At 43.1% G+C, this 15,504-nt stretch overlaps 1 protein-coding gene across 1 annotated transcript; it reads right to left on the bottom strand.

Annotated features, from left to right (window-relative positions):
• Positions 1 to 620: 620 nt before the first annotated feature.
• Positions 621 to 15,243, bottom strand: LOC117477409 (glycerol-3-phosphate dehydrogenase 1-like protein). The gene is made up of 8 exons (XM_034124068.1): positions 15,128 to 15,243; positions 13,739 to 13,916; positions 12,924 to 13,064; positions 12,244 to 12,382; positions 11,476 to 11,588; positions 11,162 to 11,395; positions 1,211 to 1,317; positions 621 to 1,119 (listed from the first exon to the last, which is right to left on the bottom strand). The coding sequence occupies exons 1-8, from the start codon at positions 15,166 to 15,168 to the stop codon at positions 1,023 to 1,025; spliced, it is 1,050 nt and encodes a 349-aa protein (XP_033979959.1). The 5' UTR covers positions 15,169 to 15,243; the 3' UTR covers positions 621 to 1,022.
• Between the last annotated feature and the right edge of the window lie 261 nt (positions 15,244 to 15,504).

The raw sequence follows: 15,504 nt of genomic DNA, 5'->3' as shown, positions 1-15,504 counted from the left end.
CGGAGATGAGAATCTGCAAAGGACAACGACCTGTGGACCCCCGTTGTCCCATGGGAATTCGTGGAAGGCCCCTTCTCCTGAAACTGGTGCCTCCTCCATCACCCCCCCCCCCCCCCACCCAGCTTCCCATTGAACCCTTTGATGTCCTGGGAAAGTAAAGCACCACATGGAGAAAGAACTTAATGTCCATGTTTGAAATACACTTTTGATTTGAAATCAGAGTGTGATAAGAACGATTCAGACATACAGATACAGTGTAGAAACAGACAGATAAAGGCAGACACTATCAAAGGTTTCACCGTCTGACCTGTAACGTGGTTTTGATGGAAGACAAGGACGCCGTTTGTTCTTTAATCTGCTTTCTCATACCGAGTTACTGAGGTCCCTCGTGGGAATCAGCTTCAGAACGACTGTGGGATCTAACACACAACTCAATCACAGAGCTGCGAAAACAGGGGTGGTTCTGGGTAAAGGTTCCCATTTAGTCTGGACACACTGGAAATACAATGAGAGCATCTTCTTTATCCAATAATACAGAGCACTTGTGAGACAAAACATTGAATTTGCCAACGTGTCACAGCTTGCTGGACTAATGTTGGTTCTGAAATGACAACAGCTTGCAATTTCTCCCAAATTCATTTTATTGAGAAAACAACTCCAAATGGTTACAGAAAACAACTATACCCTGAGATTCAATTTGTAAACTAACTGTCATGTAGTGAAAAGTTACTATACAAAATCCTGATTTTGTTTTTGGTTAGAACAGATAATGTAGTGGTCAGCCTTCAAAAAGGAGCTCTGTATTTCATTACTTGACACTTCCAGCCAAATGAATAACTGAAAACATTTTATAAAATGACATTAAAATGGGCTTTTTAAGCTTTAAAATGGTCCACCAATAAAACAATGTTTAAGTAAAAGTGCCATTGGTTGTATTTCCCTTGCTCTATTGTGCATTTCATTGGATGAATCTCTTTCGCCCTCCAGTGGTTTTGAGTTGCTATTGCAGTTGTGCTGACCCATCACATGTGTTCTGGATGGTTCTGCAGACAGGTGATGAACTCTTTCACCTCTTTGCCCTCAAAGCAGATCAGGTACACTGCAGAAAACAATGGAAACCTGTAGAAGAGAAACACACATTAAGCCTAGGCATCATTTTATAGGACGTAAAGGCGATGCGACAGTTTTTAAAGAAGTCAAATGGACTCACTTGTCAACCATGTCCTTCTTCTTTAGGACCTTGTAGACCTCGGCAGATGTTTGCGGGCCCTGAAGTTTCTGCCCGTTCAGCATTTCTGCCTCCAGCTCAACAATAGACTGTAGAAAAAGACATGAGTTTTAATGTTGTTTGCTTATAATATCATATATATAATAGCATATATCGTATGCTGTTGTTAGAATCAGAGTCAGAAACAGGTTTATTACCAGGTACACGTAAGAGGAATTTGACTTGATGTCATGAGGTATACATAAAAGTAAAACAAAAATGTAGAACACAGATAGAAAACTATTTTAAGAAAACTATAATAACATTACAAAATAATAAAAGATATAGTAAAATATAGCAGAATTTACATAGAAATAGAATGGAGTAAAATATGTGCAGTAATAATTAAACAAAACAGATATTGTGTACATTGTGTGCATTAATGTAATGCTTTTGGGCTACATGCAGTATGTGAGTGTATGCAAGTAGATCAAGACAAGAGATCTCACTGATTATTATAACATACTTCAATACTATACATATTATACATTTAAAATAACTGATGCAACTTTAACTGATTGCAACTATTTTTAAGCATACCTAGTGGGACTAACTGAATTAATAATAATAATCTTTATTTGTATAGCACCTTTCAAACAATAAGTGCAGTTCAAGGTGCTTCACATAGACATTTCACAGAAAATTGATATCACACAGAATACAGTTACCAGTAAAAGACATAAAAACAAACAAAAACTAGAAAATGCATTTCCTGCAGAAAATGCGTGCGAATGCTGTAAACTGTGAACATTTGTGGCTGAATTTAGCTGAAAATGCAGAAAAAGCTGAATATGTTATTAGCTGAATGGTAGCTGCTTTTAACTACAGAGACCAAGTCAGTGTGTTGCTGAACTTAGCAGAGAAATGCAGAAAAGTGAAATGATTTGAATCAAAATTGTTACAGCTCAAATATATTGCAGAGTAGGAAAAATAGTGAAGAAGCTTAATATTTAAAAGAAAAGGTTTAAAAAAGGTATAAACAACAACATTGATAGCCTCAATGTCCTGAAATAGCTGAATAAGTTAATAGTTGAAAGGTTTCTGCAGCTGAAATTAGGCTGAAGGAGTTAAATATCAGATGTAAGTAGTATGAAGTCTCCATCAGACAGAAAAGAATAGGCTGAGACAGTCTGTTAAAGTCCAGTCTGTCAGTGTTGTTTCTGTTCCTGAGCACCTACTCATAACACCCAATCATAACACCTGTGTGTGTCCAGAGATCAAAGACAACCAACTGCAGCGAGAGAGAGAGAGACTGAGACTGAGACTTAGACTGAGACTGAGAGAGAGACTGAGAGAGAGAGACTGAGAGAGAGAGAGACTGAGAGAGAGAGAGACTGAGAGAGAGAGACTGAGACTGAGAGAGAGAGACTGAGAGAGAGAGACTGAGACTGAGAGAGAGAGACTGAGAGAGAGAGACTGAGACTGAGAGAGAGAGACTGAGACTGAGAGAGAGAGACTGAGACTGAGAGAGAGAGACTGAGACTGAGAGAGAGAGACTGAGAGAGAGAGACTGAGAGAGAGAGACTGAGACTGAGAGAGAGAGACTGAGACTGAGACTGAGACTGAGACTGAGACTGAGACTGAGACTGAGAGACTGAGACTGAGAGAGAGAGACAGAGAGAGAGAGACTGAGACTGAGACTGAGACTGAGAGAGAGAGAGAGAGAGAGAGAGAGAGAGAGAGAGAGAGAGAGAGAGAGAGAGAGAGAGAGAGAGAGAGAGAGAGAGAGAGAGAGAGACTGAGAGAGAGACTGAGACTGAGAGAGAGAGAGAGAGAGAGACTGAGACTGAGAGAGAGAGAGACTGAGAGAGAGAGAGAGACTGAGACTGAGAGACTGAGAGAGAGAGAGAGAGAGAGACTGAGAGAGAGAGAGAGAGAGAGAGAGAGAGAGAGAGAGACTGAGAGAGAGACTGAGAGAGAGACTGAGAGAGAGACTGAGAGAGAGACTGAGACTGAGACTGAGACTGAGAGAGAGAGAGAGAGAGAGAGAGAGAGAGAGTCTGAGACTGAGAGAGAGAGTCTGTGTCTGTGTCTGTGAGAGAAATAAAGATATTAAATGTAAGTAGTAGATCAAAGACAACCAACTGCAGCGAGAGAGAGAGACTGAGACTGAGACTTAGACTGAGACTGAGAGAGAGACTGAGAGAGAGAGACTGAGAGAGAGAGAGACTGAGAGAGTGAGACTGAGAGAGAGAGACTGAGAGAGAGAGACTGAGACTGAGAGAGAGAGACTGAGAGAGAGAGACTGAGACTGAGAGAGAGAGAGACTGAGACTGAGAGAGAGACTGAGACTGAGAGAGAGAGACTGAGAGAGAGAGACTGAGAGAGTGAGACTGAGAGAGAGAGACTGAGACTGAGAGAGATTTTTGAGATTTTTCAAACCACTTTTATTCACAAAGCAAATAACCAAACAGACACAATGACACACATTGTCAGTTCAGAAAACGACTGAAAATAAGATCCTCATTCACCACAGAACACAAAACATTTTTAAGACACCACATGGCCTCAAATTCTCCCACATTTTTGGTTAAGCAAAAGTAACTGTAGTCCGTTTTTAGTCTTGCTTTTACCATCCGCTTGAAAATCAAAACTGCATCGGTATCCAATGACTCCGCAACTTTATTCCTCCTGCTGAGGTAGATGGCCATTTTAGCCTGCCCCAACAAAAAATTCAAAAGCTGACTTTTGCACTTTTGCTTCTGGCTGTACCTACAACCCAAAATGAACATTGACTTTGAAAAAACCACATTAAACAAAATCAACATCTGAGCGAGTAACTGAAAAAGACAAAGGAGTCGACCACATTCTGTAAAGCAATGAAAAATGGTTTCCCTCTGTTCACAAAAAGGACAGGCATCAGACACTGTAGGGTTGATCACTGAAACAAACGCATTTACCGCTACCGCAGCGTGGAGAACCCTCCACTGGAGGTCCCCACCCCTCTTAGTCAGCGGAGGCTTGTAGAGCGCTCTCCACTCAGGCTTCTGAGCCTCCGTCAGGCCCAGGTGGGCTCTCCACTGGGTGTCCACTCGCTCCTGGAGTCTGCTCTGATTCAGCACCTTTGTCACCAAATAATAAAAGGTTTTGTTGGACATGGTGCTAAACTTAAAATCGGTAACATTGTTCAACTTTAACAAAAAACCCTCACAACTGAGATCAGGAAAACATAGCATCTCTGGAAAAGAGTCATTGTCATTTGGAGACTTCAGTCCGTTACAGTGAGCAGCGATCAGTGCCAGCTCTGATTGGCTGAGCTGCTGTTTCCAGCTCTGCAGCAGGAGGCTGACCACCCGGACTGACCTGAGGCTCAGACGTGAGGCCAGGCCTGCAGCGTTGTCTAGGCGGGGGCCACACACCTCCACCACCTGGCCCAGCGTGAGGATCCTCTCCTCACAGAGTCTCTGTTGTAGAGAAGGCCCTACTCCACACACAAAACGAGATCCACGGACCACCGGCTCTCTGAGGAGCCAGAACAGTGAGCCACAGCAGTCTGGTCTCTCTTTTTTGAGTAGTCCCCACACCTTGAAGAGACCTCCATAGAAACCTGAGAGATTATTCAGGCGTAATCCTTTTAGGTCCATGAGGAACAGCGACTCAGCCAGACCCAGCCCACCACAGCGCTCCAGTAAGGCCCGAGCTACGGGTCTCCAGACCAGGTCAGCAGGTCCAGTCAGGAACCTCTGGACGAACCGGAGCCTGAAAGCAGCCCCTCTGCTCGCCAGGTGAACCAGGCCATGTCCCCCCTCTTCCTTTGGCAGGAACAGGACGCTCTGAGGGACCCAGTGCATGCGGTCCCAGAAGAAGTCCACCATGAGAGCCTGCACCCTGGACAGCAGGTTTACGGGCGGGTCGGTGCATGCCAGCCGGTGAGCCAGCATGGAGGAAACAAGGTTGTTTAAAATAAGGATACGCCCTTTAAAAGAAAGTTTGGGAAGGATCCACTTCCACTTCTTTAACCGGCCTTCCACTTTCTCGATAAGCCCGTCCCAGTTTTTCAAACAAAACGTGTCATCACCAAGATAAATGCCCAGGTACTTTAACCCTGCCCTTTTCCAACCAAGGCCCCCAGGTAAAAACAATCTGTCAATGCTGCCCTCTCCTACTGCTAAAGCCTCACTTTTCCCCCAGTTGACTCGAGCAGATGAGATCTTGCAAAAGTTGCTCACAGTTTCAGTTAAAACATTGATGTCCTCTTGTTTTTTAACAAAGACCATTATGTCATCCGCATACGCAGACAATTTAAAAACATCCCTACAGCCAGGAAAAGAGAAACCCTGTAACTTGGACCTTAACCGGTGTAAAAAGGGCTCTATGGCCAGGGAGTAGAGCATCCCGGACAAAGAGCAGCCCTGTCGGATTCCTCTCTGAGCTTCAAAAGGAGCACACAAACTACCGTTTATCTTCAGTACACTCTCAATGTCCCTGTACAAGACCTGGATCTTGGCTATGAGACCAGAGCTGAACCCAAAAGCTTCCAGCGTCTGCCACAAGTACTGGTGCTCAACTCGGTCAAAAGCCTTTTCTTGGTCTAGAGAAATCAGACCAAGCTCACAGCCCAATGAACCGGAGAGGTCCAAAACATCCCGAATTAGAGTTACGTTGTCAGTTATCAACCTGCTGGGTACACAGTATGTCTGGTCTACGTGAATGACATGCTCCATCACTTTTCTCAGCCTCGTTGCTAACACTTTGGAAAGCAGCTTGTAGTCGGTACAGAGTAGAGACACAGGACGCCAGTTCTTAATCTCCTGCAGGTCTCCTTTCTTAGGGAGGAGAGTGAGCACAGCTCTCCTGCAACTCAGAGGCAACCTCCCGTTACTTAGACTGTCTCTGAGCACACTCAGCAGGTCGTCTCCTATAACCGGCCAGAGAGCCTTATAGAAGTCTGCAGGCAGGCCGTCTATGCCAGGAGCCTTCCCACTCTGCATGCTCTGCAGGGCCTCCTGCAGCTCCTGGGCAGAGAGCTCTGCCTCCAGCTCTGCATGGTCCTCCTCAGGGACGTTAGGAAGGCCCTCATAGAACGACTGCGCCACCTCTGGCTCGGCCTGGAACTCTGTTTGGTAGAGCTCTTTGTAGAACTCCACAGCACACTGACGAATGTCGGCGGACTCCTGAAGCAGCTGCCCCGCATTGGATCGCAGGGAGTGCATCAGCCTCCTCTGACCATTCTTACGCTCGAGACCAAAGAAAAAGTGAGAGGGAGCATCCATTTTCACGATGTTCTGAAACCGGGATCTGACCAGAGCACCCTGAGCAGAAAACCCCAGCAGGTCAGACAGAGCTGAGTTTTTACTTTTGAAAACTTTAACATGTTCTCGCTCTCCTGTGGAGTCTGCCAAACCCTGCAGCTCCACCACTTCTCTCTCCAGAGCTCTCAGAGATCTAGCCATGTCCTTTGTGACATTGAAAGTGTACTGTTGGCAAAGCTGCTTGATTTTCACTTTACCTATATCCCACCACTGCTGAAGAGAATTGTACTCACTCTTAGATAACCGGTAGTTTTCCCAAAAAAACTTAAAAACATTTTTAAAATGGTTGTCGGCCAACAGAGAAGCATTAAAGTGCCAATACGCACTATTACACTTAACATGATTAATAAAAAGTGAGACCTGTACGAGGGAATGGTCAGAGATTCCCACTGGACTGATGGAGCAGCTTCTGCTTACATTAATGTGATGGCTAAACACATAGACACGGTCCAGCCTAGCTAGAGACAACAGGTTATCCCTAGAGTGCACCCACGTGTACTGCCGCTGGCCCGGGTGGAAGTGCCTCCACACATCACACAGCTCAAAGGTTTCTGTGAGTCTCATTAAGGCACTCTTTGAGGCAGCATGCGGCTCCTGGTGGTTCCTATCCAGCACAGGGTTCTCTGTGCAGTTGAAGTCCCCCCCCAGGAACAGATACTCCTCACTATCACAGGTGCTAAGAGTATCTTTCAGTTTCTCAAAAAACAAGAGCCTCTCTGCGCCCACACAGGGAGCATAAATATTTATAAAACATATTTTAACTTTTTCAAATTCAGCGTTTACTTTTAGCAAGTGTCCTGGGATGACCTCATCGACCGTACAGGAGAAGGGTGTAAAGCCCCTTGCAAAGAGAATTGCGACCCCTCCACTATTGCTGCACTTATGGCTGAAGAAACCCTCCCCCCCCCACTCCCTCCTCCAGTCACTCTCGTTCTCAGCAGTGCTGTGAGTCTCCTGGAGAAACGTCACATTTAAACTCTTGTTTTCTACTAAAGTAAATAAAGATGCTCTTTTCGCATCCCCCCGAGCACCGTTAATGTTTAAAGAGCCCAGCTTTATGTCACTCATAATTAAATTATAGTTGCATCCTAACAAAATCAAAAACCTGGCTGAAGAAAAATAAAAGAGAAATAATAAATACAAGATGTACTTATTCATCATTATTTACACTTCCCTCTCTAACCCTCTGAAGTATCTTCTTTAACCTAGCCTTCTCTGGGCTGCTGAAGACAGGTTCCCCTAAGGCTTCTGGGCGCCGCATGAGAGCCTTGGCAGAATTGTGAAAAAACTGCAAATCAGCAAAAAAATTCTCTAACTTCACCCCCCTCAACCCCTTAGTTCCCGCCAGAAAGGATCTGATCCTCTGGAAAGAGTACTCCTCTCCCTTTTCTACCTCAACCAGGTCAAAGAATGACTCACTGTCACTGTCCTCTGAGTCCTCTGCGACTCCCTCTGGCTGAGAGGAGGAACACAGCGACTCTGTCCTTGACACCTTCCCTTTCTGTGCCACACTGCCTTTGCTCACTTCTTCGTTTTTTCTTTTGACAGGCAACCTTAATAAATCCTCATCCATTTCAACATCCTCCAGAACAGACTGAGCTACTCTGGCTGCAGTGTGCTCACTATCTGCTTTCTGTGTGACCTGAGTGTCTGTGTGTGTGATACTGTGTGTATCTGCCTGTGTGCTTTCTGTGTGTGAAACCGTTGGCTCTGCCACGGACCCACTGACCTGCGGTTCCACCACCGGCGTTTCCGCCGCGGGCGCGTGCGCGGGCTCAGCCGTGCACAAAACAACCGGCAGCGGCTCCGCAGCGAGCGCGGACCCCAGCACCGGCGGCCCGGCCGCGGACAAAGGGACCGGCAGCGGCAGCGGATCCGCCGCAGGCGCGGGCCCCAGCACCGGTAGCGGCTCCGCCGCTGGCATGGACACCGTCGGGCCGGCTGCGAGCGCGGACACCACGGGCGCGTCCACCGCCCTCTCCGGGCACGCGCGGATCAGGTGTCCTGCCGCTCCACAACCAAAACATCTCAAAATATCAGACGTTACATGGACAGTATACACAAAATCATCAATTTTAAACTTGAGAGCCAGATTTAATTCCCCTTCATCCTTTTTCAGGACCATCAGCACCTGTCTCCTAAAAGACACAACGTGCTTGAGGTGCGGGGATTTACAGCCCAGGGGGATCATCTTAATGGGAGACGCAAGCTGCCCGTGTCGAGCCAGCTCTCTCTCCAACAACTCGTTTCTAAGAAACGGGGGCACATTTGAAATTATAACTTTTTTAGCAGGAGTGACAAGGGGTAGCACGGGTAATATCGTCCCTTTAATCACTAGCCCGCTCTCCACCAGCTGGTTAGCTTTCTCCGTGCAGTCTAAAAAAATAACCACCGCACTGTTCATGCGGGAGGCAGATTTGACTCTGCCATATCCCACCACAGCCCCCACAGCCAGACCACACTCCTCCACCGACACACCGTCAGGTGGAGAGAGCTTGATGGCGTGTTTGCGAGTCAGCTTCTCTAACCCGGCGCAGCTGCCACGGAACGCCATGCCGGGCGGCGTGACTGCAGCTGCAGCCGCTAGACAAACAATTAGACAAACAAATCACCAGTGCAACCAAACAACACCACCAAAAAACACCAAAGTCGGACAAGTGATGCACAATGACATAAACTATCGCCCAGAGAAAAGTGAAATATTAACAAGGGTTTGAAAAGTTGTAAACTTTAAACGATCGCTCTCCGCTATACTCACCGGTCCACTCACAATCAGAGAGAGAGAGAGAGAGAGAGAGAGAGAGAGACTGAGACTGAGACTGAGAGAGAGAGAGTATGAAGGAGACATGAGAGTGATGACATCTCGCGACCTAACAGAGAGTGTTCATCGTTGAGATAGAGTGACTAGACTTCAAAGGTTTCACTGTTCTGATGAGAGATGACTCTATACATGTGAACGTTCTGAAGAAGCGATAACAGATAGTTGAGCATGGATACGGATGATAACAGTGAGAGAGAGAGAGGAGGGAGAGAGAGAGACTGAGAGAGAGACTGAGACTGAGAGAGAGAGAGAGACTGAGACTGAGAGAGAGAGAGACTGAGAGAGAGAGAGAGACTGAGACTGAGAGACTGAGAGAGAGAGAGAGACTGAGAGAGAGAGAGAGAGAGAGAGAGAGAGAGAGACTGAGAGAGAGACTGAGAGAGAGACTGAGAGAGAGACTGAGACTGAGACTGAGAGAGAGAGAGAGAGAGAGAGAGTCTGTGTCTGTGTCTGTGAGAGAAATAAAGATATTAAATGTAAGTAGTAGTAAATGAATGTTTACAAACACCTGTGTGTGTAAACCCAGAGATGAAAGGTTACCATGGTGACGACTTATGACGATTTTCCAACTGCAGCACTGAGTCCCATTAAGAATGCATTGAGGATTATATCTGACAATTTTGCCACCTGTTCCAAAACTTCGGCTCCTATCAAAAAATGACCAGACCGTGAGCATCAGGGAACCCCAATGAACTGATATATGTTGTTTTTTTTGGTTTTGTGTGTAAAATGTGGAGATGGGAGCAGTTTGTCTAAAGTGTACTTCTCTCTGTTCTGAAGAAAGTTCCGGAAAGATTTAACATGGGAATCAATTGGGAGCTAGCTGGACTTTTTGTCTCTTCATGCCCTCAAGAGGCATTTTCTTTAATATTTCTTCTTACATTTTTTTCATTTTCCAACCTAGGAGAGGTTTTCCTACGTTTTTCATGAACAAATATGTCTGAGGAGTGTAGGGTTTGGGAATTATGGCAAGTTTAAAACATTTTTGGGGGAGAATTTGAAGAACTGCTGCACTCTGTTTTGAGATCAAAGCACTCTAGACTTAACGAGCTGCTCCATCCACACTAATGTTAAAATCTGAAGAAAGCCTCTTTACCAAGCTCCAAACTAAGTTAATTATCTCAAAAAGTGTAAAAGATATCAAAAATAAAAGTCAATTTTGAATAGCTGAAGGTGTTGTGATCATTTGAAAGTTGGAATGAAGTGTCTAGCTGAAAGTATGTGGAAGGAGTAGCATTTGGCGCAAAGTGTAGGAAAAGAGGATTTGAAGGCATCTCCCATTGACTTCAATGTTAAAAAAAAGAGTTTAAAAAGCTGAATATTTCAAAAAGTATAACATATTTTTAAAAAGTTGAAGGTTTCCCATCGATTCCTGAACAGGCTGAATAGTTTGATATTTGAATGGTTTCTGTAGCTGAAAGTAAGCTGAAGTTATGGAGAGCCAAAGTATGGTTGAAATAATAAGTTTAAGGGGAAGAATAAAGAATTGAAGTACTATAGTGGAATGCTGTGGCACAGCATTCGCACTAAATAGCAAAGAGTAGACATATAAAAAATACATTTAGATTAAAGGTACAACGATGAAATTGTGCATTAAAAGGAGGATAGTGCAAATTCAACACACAATCAGGTGACAGGTTAAAATGCATCGCAATGCTGGCTTCCCTGATGTCTACAGGTATTTTGTTCCATAGCTTTGGGGCATAGTTAATGAAAGCTGCCTTAAATTGAACTAATTGATGTTTTTCTGAAATGGTGAATACAGTTACCAGCCTATAATGGTGTCCAGTTTTCTGGAGTTCTTAAAGTGATGGGACTGACCTTGGACGTGCGGACAAAGGCCTCCGCCACTTTGCGGTTCCGTCCCCCGTAGCAGGTGGTGATGAGGTCGGCCACGCCGCAGCTTTCCAGGAAAGTGTCGGAGCTCACCGGGCCTTTGCAGAAGATCTCTGCGAAGGCCACCATCTCCATCAGACCCAGCCGGATCACCGCCGCCTTGGTGTTGTCGCCGAAACCCAGCCCGTCGCAAAATCCAGCTCCTACTGCCACGATATTCTGCAACATTTTGGATTAACACGTTGAGAGAGGATAACAAATGTGGAACCTCTTTTAATAATAAGGAATATCTACCTTACCTTCAGAGCTCCACACAGCTCCACTGTGTCACTCGCCTTCACCACGGTGATGCGGAAGTTAGGAGTCTGAAGCAGCTCTTTGAAGATGTGGCCGTTTGCTTCATTTCTTGCCCCTGCATTAAAAAGTGTATCAAAAGGAGGAACACAATGTCGCTTAAAGAACACTTGTTATGCAAAATCCACTTTTCCATGTCTCTTCTACATCAACATGTGTCCCCTCTGTGTGAAGAGATTCTGAAAGTTTCAGGATAAAAGATTCTCTCTCTTTTTGTCCTGATCCATTTATATAAAAACCTGTCTGAAAATGAGCTGATCAGATTTTGGCCACTTTATGATGTCATAACGATTTTTTGTCTTGTGTACCTATTAGCCAATCACCAACCAAGGTAACCCCCCCCCCCCCCCCCCCCCCCCCCCCACCTTATCACCTGAATCTCCTCCTAGAGCACCATTGAGTTCTTTTTAACCAAATATCTCTCAGAGGGGCGTGGCTCCTTATTTTCATCTAAAGTAACAGACAGAGAATCAGCACTTTTGAAACAGGGCTGAAACAGAGGGGATTATGGGATGCTGTAATGATCTGATTGGTATTTCAAGCCAAACACTTCAGAGTCATTTTTGTATATATCTAAGACCTTTAATATATTGACGAAAAACAGTATAATAGGGCCCCTTTAAAGAGGGAAGTAACGCTGTATTTTTCTCCTTATCTGACCACCACACAGCATCCAGGCAGATTTCTTTGGCAGCTGAATAGACAAAACGTACCGATGGTGGTTTCACAGAACTTCTCATCTGCGACCTCGCTGGCGATGTTGGCCCCCATAAGGACGCTGACCTCTATCTCCAGTTTCTCTCGGATGATGTCAGAGATGAGCTTCAGTCCATCTGGTCCCTCATCGATACCCTGGGAGACAATAACCAATAAGAAACCGCTTTGGTTAACTTTCAATTCTTTGGGTTAACTTTCAATTCTCACTGGTATCATTGTCCATGTTTTACTGTATTTTTTCTGTTTTGCTTTTATTTGACATTTTTTAATTGTTTTATTTTAACCTATTTGAATTTCTTGTCAGCTTTACTTCAAGGGAATTCCATTAGGGTCACTGCTGATGTTTTATCTTGTTCTCTATTTATTTGTATATTGTTGTAATGTTTTCTTCTTGTTCTGTAAAGCACTGCTTTGTGCATGAAAGGTGTTAATCAAATAAAGTGTATTATTATTATTATCTAGAAACAGCTTCTGTCCTTGACTTATTGTCATAAACTCTGTCCTGGAAAGGGTGTTAGTTATGGATACTTTAGGGTTTGATGCGATAAATCAGTGTGTTGCTCAACTTCTACATCCCATGATGTCGTGGCCACAAAAACAATAAGTCAGCTGACACTATTTCCCTATTTCAATTTTTTTGCTGTGAGGAAATCTGACATGAAGAAGAGGATCTTACTTTGATGAGCGATATCCCGATGGTTCCCTCCGAGATGTGGGGTTTGATCTGATCACACAGCTTGCTGATGAACTGGTGAGGGATTACAAAGACCAGGATCTTCGCTCCTTTGACGGCTTCTGAGATGTCTGGAACAGCGACCTAGCGAGGAAAGAAATCGTCCCTTAATAGTGTCAGATCATTGAGTATCAACAACGTAGACTCAGCGTATTCAAGTCTGGCTTTGCTCCTTTTTTTTCCGTTAATAAATGTATTTTATACCAGATTGGTCCCTTGAATGACACCGTCTTGGGTCCCATATCGTTTTTTCGTTATACTAACTATTATTTATACATTTCACAGCAAAAAAACTGGTTAAAAACATCCATAATGATGGCAAAAATATAAAATAGGTCTTTATAAGAAAGAAATTTAAAAAATGATTTAGAAATACGACGAGAAGAAATGTACAAAACAAACTAAATCCCAATTAGCCCCTTGAAAATATCCATATGACGCATCAAATACACCACACACACACACACCAGTAAGATACACAACACTATAAATAAAGCCTAATAAACAGATCAATAATGACAATGAAACACTATTCTCTTTTGAAACGATGCGTTTGCTCATCCTGCTTCTCTCTCAGGTCAAATCCATGTGAAACTCAAGGAAACTCTTACAGTTTGCAACAATGACAAAGAAATAAACGTGATAACATGCATATGGGTCGGACTTAAGTCATCTTATAATACAATCCAAGTATGTTTCAAGACTGCAGTGAATTGATCATCCGTAGATGCTGCTGTTCCCTAAATTGGAGAACTTACCACATTCCTGGGCAGCGTGTGACCGGGTAGATATTTGGCATTTTGGTGCTCGGTATTAATGATCTCTGTTAGCTTCCTCCCATCGATCATCTCTTCATAAACCCACATGTTCACTATTGGGTCGAACCGGTTGGAGGCTTTGACATTATGCCCGATTATTTTGGCAATGGAAGAGCCCCTGGAGGGAGTTAAGGACAAAAGTAGACAATTAGGGGAAAACTATAGCATTAACCAGAGAAAAAGGTCTCATTCAATTCAAACTACACTTTTACTGCGTCAAACACTTTTGAAATTAGGTCTAAACAGGTCAGAAAGTAAACATTTCCCATAAATATATGGGATGTGATTTGCAATAAATGAATAGAGGACAAAAAAACACTTTAGTTTCAACAAATAAATGTATAATAGGAATACATATATATTTAAATAAAACTGTAAATACAATAATATAAGGATGCATTAATTAAAAAAATCAAACAATTTAAAATAAATCTTCTTAAGACTGAGATTAGCACCTCTTATTTTATACAACATCTACTTACATTAATGAAGGTTGTGCATTTTTCTATTGTTTACCTTTTTATTTCAACATATCTTTATTTCAGTTTTATTATTATTTAAAGTATTTATTTATCAGATCCTGTATTTATTGATGCATTTCTTTATTAAGTCATTTGCATACACCTCCCTATGGAACACATGCACACTTAACGTTTCAATAAATACATGTATACATAGAAATTAAAATCAAATAAAAACTATAAATACAATAATATAAGGATGCATTAATTAAAACATCTAACAATTTAAAAGAAATCTTCTTAAAACAGAGATTTGCACCTCCTATCTTATTAACATGCAGACAACATATACTTGAAGGTAGGCATTTGTTTATATTGTTTACCTTTTTATTTCAACATATCTTTATTTCAGTTTTATTTAAAGTATTTATTTATCAGATCCTGTATTTATGGATGCATTTCTTTATTAAGTCATGCAGTCCTCCCTATTGAACACATGCGCACTTAAAAAAAAAGCGAAATAAAATGGCGTCACGTGTGCATTTAGGGCTAAAACTTTGATAAAGTATCTAAAGGTAGGCAGCAGACAGAATAACCGTATCTGAGCTAACATGGAGCAGCTTGTAGCTTTATCCTGGAGGTCGGCAAGAAGATGCTGTCTGCAGACTGGATCATCAACAGCTGGATTTTAACTTTCGCATTTGTATTGAGATGTATAAAGGCGTAATACATTAGACTTATGCCTTTTGACGCTATTGGTCTGAATCTGCTGAATATCCATCCGAGTTCAGTTACGCGATTGCTAGCAGTACAGTCAATGAATGGTATGTCTGTGGAAGAGGCATTTAATATACAGATGTTAATTTACCAGTTTCCAGATCCCACGATGCACACTTTCTTTGCAGGCATGATTGCGAAAATGCGAATCCTATTGCTGGTTGAAGCGGTGCTTTTGTTTATCCCTGGTATAATAACTTCCTCATACGCCCTGCTATAAATGTCAATCACCCCTCCCCCACCTCACCACGGCTACACCTCTTTTTTCCTCACAAGTGAAAATACCATAATAATGCGAACTATTATAACAGTTATAGCTATTTTAACGCTTTATTCTTCATTTTTCCACGTTATGGTTCAGCCTACCTAAGCATGCATTATATGGATGCAGTAAGTGTATAAAGGACAACCTAACGTATATTCATAATGCATCTTGATGTTTTTACCGTAGTAAAAAGTATTAGTAAT

This window comes from Trematomus bernacchii, unplaced genomic scaffold (assembly GCF_902827165.1).
Source record: "Trematomus bernacchii unplaced genomic scaffold, fTreBer1.1, whole genome shotgun sequence".
Taxonomy (NCBI): domain Eukaryota; kingdom Metazoa; phylum Chordata; class Actinopteri; order Perciformes; family Nototheniidae; genus Trematomus; species Trematomus bernacchii.
The sequence above is the reverse complement of the archived record's forward strand: the minus strand, read 5'-3'. Positions and strand labels throughout refer to the sequence as shown.

Excerpts from the sequence above, each read along its gene's own strand:
- LOC117477409 (XM_034124068.1), bottom strand. The coding sequence starts at position 15,168 with ATGCCTGCAAAGAAAGTGTGCATCGTGGGATCTGGAAACTG. Across the intron at positions 13,917-15,127 it reads ATCGTGGGATCTGGAAACTG|GGGCTCTTCCATTGCCAAAA; the intron begins GTAAATTAACAT and ends AACTCCCTCCAG. Across the intron at positions 1,318-11,161 it reads CCTTTGTCCGCACGTCCAAG|TCTATTGTTGAGCTGGAGGC; the intron begins GTCAGTCCCATC and ends CTTTTTCTACAG.